Source organism: Cebidichthys violaceus, unplaced genomic scaffold (genome assembly GCF_023349555.1).
Source record: "Cebidichthys violaceus isolate CVI_PGR_0920_01 unplaced genomic scaffold, fCebVio1.0.p SCAF_17, whole genome shotgun sequence".
Classification (NCBI taxonomy): Eukaryota; Metazoa; Chordata; class Actinopteri; order Perciformes; family Stichaeidae; genus Cebidichthys; species Cebidichthys violaceus.
The window spans coordinates 2,856,060-2,873,545 of record NW_027176340.1 but is presented as its reverse complement, the minus strand read 5'-3'; the positions used below and the strand labels follow the sequence as shown (position 1 = coordinate 2,873,545).

General features: G+C 43.1%; 2 protein-coding genes across 7 annotated transcripts in view; both read left to right on the top strand.

The window, feature by feature from the left end:
* Positions 1 to 4,937, top strand: part of bsnb (bassoon (presynaptic cytomatrix protein) b) — a 40,165-nt gene extending 35,228 nt beyond the window's left edge. The window contains 2 exon segments of the mRNA XM_068712102.1: positions 275 to 486; positions 1,513 to 4,937. The gene's annotated coding sequence lies outside the window, so the exon portion shown is untranslated.
* A 6,067-nt stretch (positions 4,938 to 11,004) lies between these two features.
* LOC137873723 (ELKS/RAB6-interacting/CAST family member 2) overlaps positions 11,005 to 17,486 on the top strand; it is a 32,755-nt gene continuing 26,273 nt past the window's right edge. For all 6 annotated transcript variants that reach the window (XM_068712096.1, XM_068712095.1, XM_068712097.1 and 3 more), the window contains exons 1-2: positions 11,005 to 11,472; positions 15,867 to 16,682. In XM_068712096.1, coding sequence (XP_068568197.1) covers positions 16,008 to 16,682 — 675 coding nt within the window. In that variant the 5' untranslated portion in view covers positions 11,005 to 11,472; positions 15,867 to 16,007. The remainder of the gene's footprint in view (positions 11,473 to 15,866; positions 16,683 to 17,486) is intronic.

Here is a 17,486-nt window from a genome sequence, read left to right as displayed (position 1 = left end):
AAAAGGTGTTAAACTATTAATTGCTGGTGATATTTAGCATTTTAGCTTGTTAGTTTTAGTTTTTTTAGCCAATCAAGACTACAAATTGTGAAAACATAGAATGCTGTCATGCTTTGATTAATCGATTAAGTGTTTTATCAGCTGTATATTTACATATATTAGCATAGTCCGCATCTGCATGAAGACTCAGGCGAAGATATGACTGATTAAAGTCTGTGATTGTACATCTTGACTGACCCGTTGTACCTTTCCTTTACCTCAAATTACTGAACAGAGCTGGAATCAAAGGATGCCTTGTCAGCACTGAATTCCCCAGACATGGGCACACGACTGAAGTGAATTAAATATAGGTGATCGCTTCGTCAGCACAGTGTTACAAGACATGAGTAGAGGGCTGCAGAGGCCTGAAAGTAAGTGGATGCCTTGACAGAACTACAGTCCCAGAATGAAGATTGTGGAGACGTCCGATGCCTCATTGGACCAATGGTAAGTAACTAGAGTCATTCACATACATGTGTGTGTGTGTGTGTGTGTGTGTGTGTGTGCTCATGTAGGTGTGTTTCTGATGCTGTATTATGGGCTGATTATGGGCTGAAAATGTAGTTTTGTTGCTAGTTTTGCTTCAGCGCTTTATTTCATTGATTCACTGCTATGCCAGGTCAGGTTGTTAAAGTCACACACATCTGAACTGGTCTGCTGCAGCAGTGTGAGGCCCAAGACCAAGGGAGGTCAGCACTAGTATGGTTTACCTTCTGACTCCACACACGCCCAATAATCTGGGCCAAGCACACTGGGCTATAATTAGCCTGAGAAGGCTAACTGTGGCTTTGCTTTAATGTCGCACGCAAAGACACACAGAGACGAGAGCCCATGCAGACACACAGAATCATGACTCACGGTAAGCAACGCTCATTACATGGTAGAATGAGCTAACAAACTAATTCTGCTCAATGGAGCGGAACTGCAGCAGAGCAAATAAAGCCGATTTCAATGCACTTTATTCAGCGTATCTAAAACACAATGCTGTGACTTGCACAGGATGAAGTTGTGGCTCATTCGCGTGAAGGTCTATCATTCAAGCTGTTATGATGTTGACTTGGATTAATATCAGGAGCTGTGTCAAGTCATATTTGTGTCTGTGGCCGGTCTCGGGATTCAGTGAGGGGACTGTGGAGATAGACCAGAGTCAGTGCTGCGCTGAGCAGCAGGCCAGCCTGCTCAGCCCTGTGGATTACTGCTGATACCAGCAGGACTGTGATTGGCTGGAGTGTCACAGGAAGTAAAGACAAATAGGCCGGCACATAAAAACTGAAACATAAACATTGCAGAAGGTTTCAGTCTGTGTAAGTGGGCTGTCTAAAGGCCATTGAGAGAGGCTCAGATTATATTATGTATATATTTATACTATTATTGCTTTTTTGTAAATACAATTTTGTTGGTTGTAGCGTTCATTTGTGTGCTTTGTGATAATTTCATATTGTGCAATGAATTCATTAATTGTCTTTATTTCAGGAGGACATCAACGGTCAGTAATGAGGATGTGGAGAAGCGGAGGACAGAAGTGGGATTGGAGTCCTGCTCCTCGTCCTTCTCCCAGAGAAAGCTTCCTGGGTTCTGTGTGACAGTGAAAGGCCCGCTGGCTGAGGCACCTGGAAATTCAGTGCGTTAGCCGGCGCGCGTCTCTTCTTTCAAACCGCTCGATAAAGGAAATCTCACAGCGCCCTCTACAGGAATTCTAATGGAGCACCACTCGTGTCTGAGGAGTGCACATCTGGCAAGGATATTGATTCTACATTGATGTCTTCGCAGCCTTTTCATGCAAAATACAGTGAGAAAAAAAAAAAGAATAAGATAGATTTTCATAGGTTTTCCTTGTATCAAAGATACTGATATCAGCCCACAATGACACCACATACCTGGAGTAGACGAGGTGTATCACGGCCATGACAACCAACTAGACAACTCCACTACGATCCTTGAATGCTTGGCTTCTCTGATCTCTACAGTACATTCCAGTATAGGGTATTTGACCCTTTATTTGAATGTGTTTTTATTTCTCCTCTTTTTGTTTTGATGTCTACAGAATGCATTGTATAAATGTGGACATGAGAATGCACGCACAACTATTTGAAAAACCGAAAGAAAAAAAAAAAAAAAAAAAGAAAGTCCATACTAATACTTTTTCACCACCTATGAGATGCCACTAGTCATCAGCTGTAGGTTTTTAGGGAAGAGAAGTACTACCAGTGTGCCCACAAGTGTGAGATTCACACAGATGAGAGGACCAAATGAAAGAGTGGCCACGGCTCTTAATTAGCCATCGCAAAGCCATCGTTATAGTCGGCCCCAGGCTGACTGCAACGCTCTGAGGCTGACTATAAAAAGGATAAAGCCTCAGAGGGGACTTTATCCTTTTTATTGATTTGTCTCATCTTTTAGTTTCTTTTCATTTTTGCCTGATATTCACGGAATGGAAGAGCCTTATTCAGTACATGTTTTTACTTGTATACCTCATATGTTTTAAAATGTCCAAGTCGTCATGCATTTCTTTTTACACAACTGTATACTATTGTATGTACATAAACAAACCAGAGATCTAATTATGTAAATTTGTCATTTGTGTATGTATGGAATCACTCTCCAGTGACTTTTTGTTGTTCTGTGTTTTTCTTTGGTAAAACTTTCTATTTTTCACTTTTTATTTGTTTGAAACTGTTTTCTTGCATCAAATAATTTGCTTGTTGATTTTTTTTAAAAGCAATAGCATGCAGAAAATGGTATATAGCACAATCGTATAAATGTTGTTTAAAATCAGTGAAGGGAAATATCAAACACTTCTGTCGATAAATAGCCGTAATACAATTTGTCAGAGGGTTTACGACTACAATACCGTGTTCATACGAGCATGTTGTGTGCAGATGCATAAGAGCATGCAGACAGGTATACGAACACACTCACACAGACAGTCTCTCTCTCTCTCTCTCTCTCTCTCAATCTCAATCTATCTAACTCCTGCAAACACATATGCACACACACACGTACTTTACACATCACACACTTAGCACTCTTGTTACACTTCAGAGCCAAGGTTAATTGCGTTCTCCACCGACCTCCTGCTGATTAATGAGGTTACCGATTCACCAACAAGATGATCTCACTAACAAGCTGGGCCCACTGCCTATATTTGTGCAAAGTCACACACGCACGCACACACACACACACACACACGCACCCACACACACACACACACACACACACACACACACACACACGTGCATATACAGATATAGGAGCGGGATGAAAGCAATTATCAATTAAAATGTTCTATGCAATGACTCATTTTGAACCTGGAAGTGATTCTGCCTAAAACAGTTTATTATCATCACTGTATTCACAAGAAACAACAAAATTATGAACTAAGAAAGTAAAAAAAAAAAAAAAAAAAAAAAAAAAAAAAGGTCATGGAAATGTTTTTACTTAGCAACTTGTCTGTACGAATTTGAATATTGAATATTGAACTAGAATTGTTTTTATTTTCGTGGCATGTTTTGACCCCTCACTCCCCTCGCGGGGACTTGTTGCCAAAGGGTGAACTGTGTAGACTGTCGGTTCTGAATGTCCACCATCATGTTGCTTTGAAGCATGGGTTTGCTTGGCTTTGTCTGGCTGTTTGTAGGCCCTCATTCGGTTTTTGTGCGTTCTTTGGCTGACCTGGGCTCCTCAGTGTTTGGCTTGCAGTGACTGTCCGTGCTGCTATAAACCTGTGATACAGATGGTCAGCACTTATCATTAATACTTGTCAATGTACATATTGGGTGTCAGTATAACCTGTGGGGTGAATGGAATGCTTCTATCGGATATTTCATTGTTGATTAAACCACTCAGCAGCCAAGACGTTGGAAAGGTGCATGATTAGGTCTTATATTCTTGGAAGTTGTACCCGAGTTAAAAAAAAAAGGGTAAGGCATGATTTCACCGAGGTTTGCCTGACGAATCTTGACTTTCACAGGCCGACGTAGAGAGTATCGATGAGTAAAATGTCCAGCCAGTCATTCACAAATCAGGGCATGTCATTTTGAAAGCACAAGCCTGACTGGCAGCACTTGCTGCCCGATGAACCGCATAAATACGGAGGTTGCGTGACAGTGCCTCCAACTTGACGGAGTGAGATCTATGTCGAAGCGAGTCGGAAATGCTATCTGGTCGAGATGAAGTGCACGAGACAAAAAAAAAAACGGCCTCCGATGCAGCTGTCCATTTGACAGAAAGGCAGAGAGAAACACATTCTTACATACAAATGTAAATACAAATTCATCCTTCTGTACAGCTTTTGAGTTCTGAGTACGGCTGTCATGTGCATCCCCATGCCGTATTTGCTGCCAACTTTTGTGTATAAAAAAAAAAAGAATATTTACTACCACAATAATGAGGATGATGGTGAAACTAATGATGATGATGATGATTATTATTATTATTGCATAAGCATAATGTATGTGGCTGACTTGTATTGACTGTTTACAACAGTGGAACAAAACTTGTATTCAGAAACATATCCAGTCTGTGTATAGTTTCTATACATATTTGTGCTTGTAAAACAAGAAGAGAGAAACCTCCTCAGCAACTGCCGAGTGGAAAGCCTTTGTCGGGATATCAGGAGGTCTTCAATTCGATGGATATGATCTGCAAGGGTTTTGAGGGTAAAGGGAAGCAAAAAAAACAACAAAAAATGAAACAAAAAATCTGGAAAATGTCATTCACTGTTGTAAGTGCAATGGGCAAAAACGTCAGTCGTGTATCCATTGTGAAACCTTGTGTTCTATTCAGTGTATTCCTGTAAACAGAGTAAATTTTGGTGCATCATGTCAAGTAATGTGATTAATGAAAAATAATGACCCTGCAATTTCCATACAGAGAGAAGAATAAAAAGAAAAGGAATATATTGTGGTTATTGTCTTCAGTCTGTGTGTGTGCGTGTGTGTGTGTGTGTGTGTGTGTGTGTGTGTGTGTGTGTGTGTGTGTGACCTATTTCCTTGCAGTGCTGATTGAGACACTTTGTAAGATGAGTAGTAGACAGACAGGAAAGGGAGAGAGGGAGAGGGAGGGGGGGGGGGGCGATCCACCAGGTGAGCCATCCAGTCGCCCCTTAAAGCTTTTACTAAACTTATCAAAGTGGTTTTGTTTGAATCCACAACGTTCAAACCCCCATATTTGCTGTGATGTCAAGGGGTCTGACACAAAGGCCAGTTGGAATGAGAGTGTGTAGTAAATCAATGCGATTGTCCTTATAGAAATGGGAACTATCTAAGGGGGGCCCGTCGGAAAGTGTGCGTCACTATTTCCCATTTGTACAAGTCGTCGCCGCTCATCCCCTCTTCATGGCTCCAGAACAGACACGTTTACTCTCGGATGTGGTCAGATGACTTACTTCACGCCCCACAATACTGAGACTTGATGTCACATGAGGATTGTTCTTCAAGTTGAAGTTGACGTTGTTGTATTCAGGGTCGCTTGAGTGACAATAATGGCTTCCATCGCTCCTCTTTTGACTTATCAAAGATGTGTGCTTATATGTCTAGATCTGCATATTCCTCATGTCGATGTGATGCATGTATTGCTTTTTTTTTTCTTTTTCTATCAGGAACGAATTCATTTACCACTCCTTTTATGAAGAGGGCTTACATTACTGCTGACACAGCAGTGCAGCTCTGGTATCAATTCACCGGCAGACTGAACCCACGACTTGTTGTGACCCTATATTGTGTTTCAACGGTGCTACTCTGCTGTAACAAAGTTGAATGGGCCACCAGAGAGCAATGAAGCCACACAACCCATTCAGCAGCTCCCGATTCCCTCGGGGTGAAGCAGTGAAACACATCTGCAGATCTTGGCTGCCCTCATCTGGTCCAAAAATTGGAAGCAGCCTTATATTTACTTCTTTTACATTTACTTAAAAAGTGCGTTTGAATAGTAAGTCTGAATGTTTACTGTCACGTTCCATCCTGTACTGTAGCGGACCTGTTCATCACAACTAAAGACTATCAATTCCCAATAAATCGTCTGCAGCTGGAGTTACTTTGATTTGCAGATTCTTGATTTCATTATGAAAGAAGTTAGTGTTTCGTTTGGTGGAAAGGTTCTCGCAAACATTATTAAGTAATGAATATGCAGGCAATAATATTTGTATTGGCATATTGTCTGAATGGCAAAGTGAGAAAATACCTCTAAATAATACAACCAAGTGTAGGAATTTGTGTTATGCAAAAACAGGACGACCCTGAATTTAAGCGCCACGTCCTTAATGCTAATCCTGAATTTGAATTGGTCAATTATAATTGCATGGTCCCACATATTCAAAAACACCAAGATGTGAAAAGCTTAATCTGAACTTTTGCTCAATTTTGCCGCTAAAAGAAGGTCACCGGTTCCTTAATGAGGTCGGGTGGCTGGACTATGATCTGCTATGAATCATAAAAGCTTCACAGATCTCCACAGCCGAAAGATATGGGCTGAATCTTGGCGAGGAAGATGTGTTTGTTGTAATTTAAAAGATAGACTCTTCTTCTTTTTTTTTTTTTTTTTTTTTTTTTTTTTACATGTGAGGTTGAACTGCGAGAAACAAAATGGAAAGTGAGAGAGTGATTGACCCAGCTGAGCCCATACCATGACCTATTGCACCAAAGACTTCTGCTAGCGGTTTTCAAATGAAGCAAGTGTGGACTTCACACAAGATATATTTTTTGATAAAGATGATTAAGACGTGGGTCCACAAAGGTTGAAACACCACTAAAATGTCTCTATTAACTGATATGACCCACCGATGAGAGTGTTGTGAAGCCGTAAGCGCTCAATCTTTGCTCTAACGAGGATTTATTGCCGGGCCCGGCGGCCAACTCTCCGGCACTGGTGTCCAACCTTTTTTTTTTTTTTTTTTCCTTCAGGTGGCTCCAATGGAGCGTATTTAACTTCACAATGATATATAAAACTGCTGAGCGACCCTCATCATAAACTGTTGGAGGTCACTTGCTCTGTATTACTTAATAGACATTTTTCTGTTTTCTGTTTTGTCTTCCGCAGCAGTGGTCCTCTGGGCTGAGCCAGCTCTGTCCGGTCTCCCGCGTCAGAGCAGGTGGCTGCTTGTGTACAGCAGGTTGATTAATGGTTTGTCGTTATTGTCCTCAGTTATAGGTCACTTCACCTAGACGTCCTCTTATTAGAGGCATAACTGTAAGTCAGTAAACTGTGATTGGGACGCTTGCATTTATCCGCTTCCTGAAAGCCATGACAGGAGCGTCGACTTCTGAGGAATAACCAGTTATTTCCATCAGCAACGACCTCAAAGGAACATTTTGTGACTCAACCTCAAGCGATGGGAAAGTGTGACACAGAGGTTGAAGAACTGCGGAAGCAGAGAGTGACTCATTCTGTAAATAAATTAGTAATTGTCATCGCTACAGCCGAAGTGCGCTCACACAGACATTACCGTAACTGAGCCTTTTTTCTGGGAATTAAGCAGATGGTTTTCTTTTTCGTTCACCTGTCACTCTCGCAGTCTTAATCTGCTTGCTCGTCAGTCCCACCGACCGCATAATCAATACACAACACTTTAATCATGAAACAATCCCTATTCCAGGCATTTTGTGCTTTTTAAAGGGTTTTCTTGTGGGCCATAGAGGAATAATCTAGAATCACATGTCTTAGAAAAAGACAAATAACTAGTTTCACTGATTTCCTTGTGAGCTTAATTAAGACATAGTCAACTTGATGTAAGCTGATATGAAGGTATAGGCCATAGACTGTACTTAAACTCTCGCTGGCAACAGAAAAGAAATGTGGTTTGGTTTTAGTGGGATTGGAATCGATATCATTCTGGATTAATGAATGGCATAAAACCCCCCCTCGGTTGCTGCTGTTATTATCATTAATAAACCATTTAAGGCCAATGGCTGAAACCATAGTTTTAAAATGGTGTTTTAAGAGGGACCGCTCCAGCTCCCAATGTCTCCTACATCGGGTGAGGGAAAAGATCTTTATTTCCTGTATAAAACAAACACGTACCGTCAACACAATTATCACAATATGTAAAGTAGACACTTACTGATTTTAGAGGATAATGAAGCTTGCACACAGTGTGCCTGAGGAGGACCTGTAGTTAGTGAAAAGAAAACAAACAAGGGAGCTGTGATTCCAGTATGTGGGTAATCCTTGTATTGCGGTTTTATTTTACTTTATTCTATTTTATGTTACTTTTTGTGGATTGTACTCTAACCTATTGAAAAGTTCCGTACACTCGTGGTACCTAGAGGAGGACCTTCTCATAATATTTATTTATAGTCTTTCTTCAGCAGCATGGGCCTTCTACTCACCTAAAGTGAGATCTAAATTGGAAGAGCAAGGAAATGGACCTTTCTGGCAGCACCTCAGCATTGACCACATGGCTGCTCCGGCAGGCAGGAACATATTGCAGGTCAAATTGTGACAAGAAATAGGAAGCCAAGACTCGACATGGCCTCTAATGCCCTGCAAGATCCAAGCAAAGCTTACCAACCGCCACTATCATCCTGGCTGTAACTGGGATCTCATGATGGAACTGTAGGTAGAGCATATATATTCAATGAACTGGAGCACAAAGGGCTTCTTACTGTACCCGTTTCCCCTGCCGTGTGTTTTATACCTGGGCCTTCAGGGTTGAACCACCTCCTAATAACCTCATTACGACACCAGCGTGACGGGATGCTTCGTCATTAACAGGCAATGAGTCAAAATCAATACAATTAACACAATGACAAGAACAAACTCACACACATATATATTTATATGACAACAAAGCAGGTAGAATAACATAAAACCCAAACAACACGATTCAACAGGCCTCTGCACATTCCAGCAAAACTGCAGCACCACACACTCAAGAGCACCATTCAAATATTATTCACATCAGAGGGAACAATATTCACCATATCATAAAAAACTGACCAATCAAGCCGCACGTTAAAGTTGACGTACTCGTAGGCCAGCTAGAAGGCTCTGGGACGTCAAAGAATACGTCCAACGCGTCAAACTAAAGATCTGATTGGTTGAAGACAAAGACGATCAACAACATCGTCCCCATTAATTAAACTGCAAAAGGGATTCACTTGTAAATCTGAAGGCCTCCGGGCAGCATAGGGGTGAAATCTGATTGGATAAAAACTCTACTCAAAACAAGCTGTGCTGGAAGCAGCGCCAACTGAGGAAGACAGTAGCTATGCAAAAAAAAAAAAACTAAATTATTAAAAAACAGCTGTAATTTTGTAATTCCGTCTCGGCCAGCAGAGAAGGCCTCGCCGGCCCTGACGGCCCACCGCTGATGTGACCTTGTGTGTGTGTGTGTGCATGGGAGGGAAAGAAAGAGGGAGGCTGCTTGTTTGTGTTCGGGACACAGAAATGCTGATGCCTCTCCTCTGGGCCCTGTCAAGCACACTTAGCGTCAGTGTTTACAATGCAAAATGGGAGAAAGTCCCGGTAATTCCAAGAGGCCTGAAGGGAGGGGGGAGAGCAGGAGGAAGACGAGAGCCACGGGGGCATCGGTTTAGTTTTGCAAAAAAGGCCTGCGGGTCTGGCTGTTCGAACACTTCTGAAGGACGTGCTCACCTCATGGTGAAGTCAGTGTGTGTGTGTGATGTCACGAGTTTAGATAGATTCATGCTGCGACAGAAGTTCCTCTGTCAGCCGCTCACTGGATCTGCGGTTACCCTCGAGCAAATCTGATTTAATGTCGACAGTCTGAACGCTGGAGAGGAGCTGGGTTCACTGTCTTATTAAAGACACGATAATGCGTCACTGCTTTGCTTGTTGTGTTATTCTCCCAACCGCTCGATTTAAAACCAGGCTACCTGTCCCAGTTCTGTTTCGCTTTGACGTCGAACCAGATGAAAGAGCTTCACATTTGGGGAAATACTCGTGTCGGTATTCTTGACGAGATTTAGATGAGAAGATTAATACCAATCTCACGTCTGTAGTTTAAATATAAAACTACCAGCTGGAGTCTTGTCCTCCCAGTGATGTTGCCAAGCAACCAACCCGAGACTCCAGGAAATTACGGCACAGGGCCAATAAAGAGTCCACCCTTAAAACCCCGGTGATTCTTGTACGGATTGAACAAATGACACACGACATGTTTAGGGTTTAGAGTTGTTGGTTGGTGGATTGTGTTACCATTGTGCAGAGGTTAGCTGTTTGCCTCTGTATCTAGTGCTTATATGCTAAGCCTCTGGCTATAGCTCCATATTTGATAGTGGTATCGATCTTGCCCTCTAAGTCTTTGCAAGGAAGCTAGTCTCCCCATGTAGGGCGAGCTTTTATTTCATCTGCCCTTGCACACTTGATCCACTTTCATAAAAGAGGTGTTGGGGGTAATTCTGTTTCTTCTGCTCAGCCAGTAAGAATTAAATGGATCAGCTGTGCAAGAGTAGTAAAGGGGAAGAAATTACAGGAAGGATGACAGATGAAGAAGAAAAATGCACTTGGTTTTCCCAGAGTTCAGGCTGTCAGGCACGCAAACCCCTCCTCTTTTGCTAGGATTGGCAGATAAACAGTCCCGTCCCTTGGTATTATCCCATCCTCACTCAACCTACAGCGTTAAATGGGAATGGCTTGATAAGGGTGGTATACAGTGTGGGAGGAAAGGTTTCCTGAGAGTCAAAATGAAGGACAAAAAAACCCCGTAGAAAGCAGTGCAGCTAGCTCCACCTACAGGTTTATGGAAGCCCATTTGTGCCACTGTGATGGAAATTTGTTTTATAATAATCCTGTAAATCACTATAATGACAAAATAATGATCTGAAAATGATTATTTTGCTTCTCAGAATAAATATATTGATGTAGCATTTTGACTTTTTGACTTGTTTTGAGTATTAAGTCAACATATTGAGATACTAAGTCGTTCTTTTTGAACGTTCCTCTTTATTTTGAGATGCTACCTCATTATTTAGAGATAATTTCTAATTCTAATGAATGACATGAGATGTTTTAATCGCAATGGGTCCCCATAGGTTTGACTACTCATCCAAGCCACACAGCTGATTTAGAATGAGGCCCGTCTACCTGAAAAGTACCGAATCAGTGTTTCCCTGCACCTGTAAACCCTTGGTGTATGATTGCAAACATAAAAGCCCATAAAAGAGACAACTTAGAGCTCGAATAAAAAAAAAAAAAACCTCAAACATCTTGAACTGATATGAGCGGACGTTACCGTTCAACACCGAGGATGAAGTGAAATTCCGTGCAGGCGGCTCACCGCATCTCATCCGCCCATCCCATCCGGCCAGCTGCCACATGCAGTAGTGGTGATGCTGCTCCCTGGTGCGTGGAGGAGAGAGAGCGCGTGTCCGCTGCCCAATGACAGCGCAGGATGCTGAGAGAGGCTGCTCGAGTGAATGGAGGCGACAATATGCCGTCTAAAGCGGCGAAGGAGAGGAATTAACATCGATCAAGGTACATTTAAGCCTCTTTTATTTTACACCCACTCGATTCGCGTTTCATCATAGATGCAAATGACACGTGCGTCTTTTTAGTTTTTGGAGCGTTTTGTGAGCGATTTTGCAGGAGAGAGAGAGAGAGAAAAAAAAAAAAAGCACAAGCTATGTGTATTCAAAAAAAAAAATTAAAATCAGGTGGTCGTTGATTGCATGGACACAAGCAGACAGTGCTCACTTGGTACGTGATAATGTGCGTTTAACGCCGTGTTGAAACGATAGGAGCCGGGCCGTGTTTCAAAATAAAAGGTGTCAGTCGGCTTCTCTACGGCGGCTTTAACTCATATTGCATTGGTGTGGTCAGGTGCTCGACGCGCACACCACGCCGGAGCCATCGAAGATGTAGGCCCCATAAGATGTCAAATTGGTCGACCGTGCTTCCTCTGCTGCGATAAATAGCCTACTCTAGCCTGCCCATCAGTCGGCAGGCATTGGAGTAAATAACAGAAAACCCGTGCGTAATTAAGATGAACAGCGTTTCGACGTTTTCATTGCTTTCTGAGCCTTTATTTTTTCGCATTCACAAGTCATTTCTAAGCAGAGCTATCGTTGAACAGTGGATTTTAGTGTACGGGTGAACAGGCCATTGGAAGTCGCACATGTAGGCCACATTTTGTCATCCATTCAACCAACCATTGAAGTCAGTGGGCAGCAGTGGATGGATGGGGATGGGGGGGGGGGGGGGGGGGGGGGTAGTAGAATACGTGGTGAGTGGGCTGCATGCATGTGTTGCACTGTAGCTCAAGTAGCACTGCACCCTCACTGAACAGGCTGGCACTTCTTTTCATGTGGAATTTCTTTATTTCTAACCTATTGTAAAGGCTATTTATAGGGGAAAAAAAATGCCCTTTGTGTGCCCTAGACATGTGCTCTGGCCTCAAAAGCACGCCCTCACTGTCACAGAACCCTGGTTTAATAGTCTTATTCATATTTGTAAGAGGATAGGAACAAAATGTCTGCAGGCTGTGCTTTCAAAATGTCACGATCGCCTTTACAGGAATAGGGTCTCCCTGACCCCACCGACTCGGCATCGCCTGTGGTGAAATCTGTATCCTCCTCACTGTTAATACTCCACTGCTCTCTGAATTTGCCAGCGATCATTTCTTCATGTCCTATACTGGCATTTGCTGCCCTACTGTAATTTGCTCACTAATGCCTGAGCAGTGTGAGTATGATGCCCGGTCAGAAATGAAAGTAGGACATTGGCCATGAGTTTAAAAACCCCCCCGGAATATCTAAATAATGATAAGCAGCAGTAATGTTTTATGCACCATATCTCTATTTATTATAAATGTCTTTAGTAAAGTTAACTGCTAAGTGGGGGGTGGGGTGGAGGATTACAGTTGGCCTTCTCAGCTGGCATCCCTTGTGGTGTTATCACTGTTTCTGCAATAATATGATACCCTCTTATTGCACTTTGGTCTTTTCCCCTCTGCCTGGCATACTGAGAACCGTGCTTTGGTGCTGTGTGCGTGTGTGTGTGTGTGTGTGTGTGTGTGTGTGTGTGTGTGTGCGCGCGCGCGCGACGTCCACTGTACTAGTACTGATACAATTAGTCACGTAATTCATTGACAAAATTGCTGAAACTGTTTTTAAGTCATTTATCCAACAAAAACACAAACAATTTGTTTTGTGATTTGCTGTTTTTTTCACTCTGTTTCATTGAAAGCTTAATATCTTTGGGTTCCAAACTGCTAAAATCAGTCCTAAGTACTAATATGCAATTTTACTGGCATTTTATGGACTAAATGATGAATTGATTTAATAATCATCAGACAGCCCCTACACTGGATGCTTTAACTTCTTTGATCAAACCAATTCAGTATTCCCATTCCACTGCAAATATCAAAGCTCCAGGAAATGAATCCGTCATATCTTGGATTGTGGCCCATGCATGTGATCAGAGCGTATGCTGCCGTGCAGACAGAAAACAGAAAACACCTAAACCAAGGCAAGACCATTTAGATTGTTCTGGCATGCAGTATGTGCCTTATAATAAAATGCTGACGGTTGAAATTGGCAGGAAACACGAGGAGCGAGGGGAACGACGTGCAGCAAAGACGGAGCTGGAATTAAAGCGTGAAAGTTGTGGTCACATGATCACGTTACTGGCCCACCAGCACCGGCACACGATAGTTTAAACTTTGCCCCCACATCGCATTACACGGGTTTCTTGTAATTCACAATTACAAAGCAACATAAATGAATCAGAGCTGCAGTTGAATACCACAGCTGTCGAGCTGTAATAAGAGGGTTTTCAAGGTAAGATAAGAGAAATTAAAGAGGAACAAAACAACGCCTGAAACACAGAAAAGCTTCATTAAAGGGAATAGATCCTAAGAAACACTGCCTGGTAGACGCTTCGCAGGATGCTGTGCTTTATGCTGCGAACGGGCCTAAAAAATGACATGAATCATCCAAACTAACAGCGATTCTGAATTATTATAAGACGTGTTTTGCACGAATGCCGTTTTTTTTTGTTCTCCTAAAACATTGACCAACCAGACTTCACAGACCTGATGTAGCAAAGCTGGCCGCTGTAGATAAGAGCTCCACTGTTTGTTCTAATGTCTGCATATTAAAACATTTCATTTCATTTTGCCAGCGTCTCTCAGAGGAACTAAAGAGGCTGTAACGATGACTGTAAAATCGTAACACGTTCTCTGCCCAAGACTTAAAACAAACTTCTGGCTGATTTGCTCTGCCATTTGATATGAGTACTTTCCCATCCAGCCAGACACCTTTTACTTAATATTACCAACACCAGATGACAGTGTCCTGTCTGACCTCCTCTGCCAGGCTGCAGTGATTGCCCCCCTGGCAAAGTCTTTCCACACAGATGATGCTTCAGTGAGTGCAACTGAGGGTTCCTGTCATCCAGAGTCTCACCGGGTTCCATACACAGAGGAGACCTGTTGACACATGGGGTTTTTTTTGTTTTTTTTTTACGTGCCATTGTCATTTCATCCCTCGAAAGGAAGAGAAAAGAAATATACGTGAAGTTAAAAACAGCTCCCGTGATGTCGCGTCACCACACACGCCATCTACGTTTGGCCACGATTTTTTTTTTCCGGGGGGGAAACTCGTGCAGCCGTTGTGTCAGAAGACTGAGGTGCTTTATCTCGGTTAGCCCAGGCATAGTCGCCATGGCAACTGGGTCTGAGCAGCAAGTGTCACCTGAGGAGAGACGGTGTTCACATCGGTGGAAGAGTCACATTTATTTTGTCCCACAGACGGTCCGATATTCACGACCAGACAGCCTGTAATACTAATAACCTCCGTCTTTGTCTTTGTCTTTAACATTTGTTGTTGAGCTGCGTTTCTGTGTTTTGACACTGCCGTGGTGTGTCACATATTATGGACTGTGGTATATCTTGTGCTTTATTGAAGCTTGAGGTGGCATGAAATGGCATAACCGTTATTACAACATTAAAAAATTAAGCCTCCCATATCATTTTCTCCTCATTAGCCAGCAGGCTCTAGAATCTTTTGAGTCATGCTAATTTAATTTAAGTTGTGGCTAGAAAGTCTGTATAGTGCATACCATCATTGGTTATAACATCATCGGAAGTCCCTTGTCTATTTTAATGAGAAAGTTTTATGTGTTTATGAGGCAACGCTGCAGAGGATTACTTTATGTCATATGCCATGGGCCTAATTATGTTAGCTGTCTTTTATAATTGATTTGTATTGCTTTGAGTTGGGGACATGGTAATGGTTGCGTTGTTTTTGGCACAACACAAGGAGGTGTACGGTGGTGCATTCAGGTGCTCTTTGTAGCACAGGAAATGTTGATGTTCTTTCACGTATTACAGTAACACACGCTGTATCCGAACATCACTGTGTTCTTTACAGAACATATGAAAAGAGCTGATCAAGCAGGGAGCCCAAGAGTCAAACGTCATACTCACATAAACCGCTGATTCAGTCTTAACAGTGCTACTGGATGCATGGCATCTGTGCTTGCTTTTTATAGAAGCTAATAACTAATAATTTACTGTTATAAAACAATTGGCCATCGTGTATTAGAACAGATACGTCAATGTGTGTTTTAATGAGATTATTACTCAGGTGTGGTTGAAATGCCTGAATTAGAAGTGTTAATGGGACGTAAATAAATGTTGTCTAGGAGAAATAGGAGCCACATAAAATGTGACAATGTGCTGCTGATAACAACAGTCTTAAAGCAAATATGTGTTTCTTCAACCGTAGCATCTTGCAGGTTTGTTTTACTCTACACAGTATCTAAGAGTGTCGTTTATTTAAAATACATGCATTTATTTCTTTTGCCTTTTATCCGACAGACAAACAGGTGTTCGCCATCTAACGGGTGCTTCTCTCTCGTTTCCTCAGATCTGACTTTGATGTGTTCCCGCCATTAAGGAATGAAGTAAGTCACCCATGTGCAGCTCAGAGGGTCACCACAGTCTCGCTCCAGCGCTCCTCTGTTAAGGACCCCCCCCTCCGGTGGGCTACACCGCCGATTCGCAGGACATGTACGGCAGCGCCAGAGCTGTAGGCCATATAGAGAGCAGCCCCGCACGGTCCCCGCGCCTGCCAAGGTCCCCCAGACTGGGCCATCGGAGGGCCAACAGCGGGGGCGGGGGGGGTGCGGGGGGGAAGACGCTCTCCATGGAGAACATCCAGTCACTCAATGCTGCCTACGCTACTTCGGGGCCCATGTACCTGAGCGACCACGAGGGCGTGGGCTCCACCGCCACCTACCCAAAAGGCACTATGACTCTGGGTCGCGCCACCAGCCGGGCCATGTACGGGGGCCGCGTCACAGCCATGGGCAGCAGTCCAAACATCGCTTCAGTGGGGCTTCCTCATGCCGACCTTCTGTCTTACAGTGACCTGGGCTCCCTCTCCATGCTACACCACCACCACCACCACCAGGGGGTGCCCTCTGCGCTGCTGAGGCAGGCGGTGCGGGGCAGCGGTGGGGAGCTGCTGGAGATGCAGATCCAGTTCAGGGACATGCAGAGGGAGAATGAGCTGCTGCGCCGGGAGCTTGACCTGAAGGACAGTAAGTTGGGGTCGTCCACGAACAGCATCAAAAGCTTCTGGAGTCCCGAGCTGAAGAAGGAGAGGATAATGAGGAAAGAGGAGGCGGCTCGCACGTCGATCCTTAAAGAGCAGATGAGAGTCAATCACGAGGAGAACCAGGTGAGACCAACCCTCTCGACTGTCACCATCCATTCGTCACCGCAGGGAATGTTAGTTTGCCACTCTGCTGTCTTTCTGTTGTCTCCTTTGATCCGTGTGTCTCTCCGCTTTCCACCGTTCACGTCTCTGCAAAAGACCACCGTCATCCTCAGTCCGGGAGTCCAAGACAATTAATGCAGTCAGTGATGTTTGCAGTACTTGTTGAAACCTTTCTGGAAAGAGTTCTTTCGTGCACATAAATATTTAAACACGCACTCTCCTGGCATAGTACTCCAGTACAGAATCAATGACAGAGAGACCACTTGAGCCAAATACAAAAAAAAAAAAACCTTTAATCCAGTTATCTATAATCTAGTTTTTGAAACACAAGCTAATATTTATAATCCATAATTCTGACAATGAAAACTTGCTCTTAGCTGTTTAATGATTAAGTGAAAAGATGATTCTGACAACCGGTGGATTGTAACCTCTGCATGCAATCTGGCCACAACGTTTGTTTTGAAAGGTTACTTATCAGATTGGCATAAGAGGGTGACGCGTCAAAATATGTTTGCTTGCTTCGATGTGCGGGTTTAGTCATGGCCCAGTTAAATCAGGAAGTGACTAGAGGAGGCACAAGGCCCAGAGACACATGTCAAGTATGCTTAAAACCCCCTTTGTCTTAATCCCATTTCTACTGTCCTTCCTTTACTTACTCTGACTTTGATCACCTCTCACTGTCCACCTCTGTTAATCTGGCCTTCACCATCTTCTTTTTTTTCATCACTAAATGTATAGAAATATCATTTTGCAGCTAAACTCTTT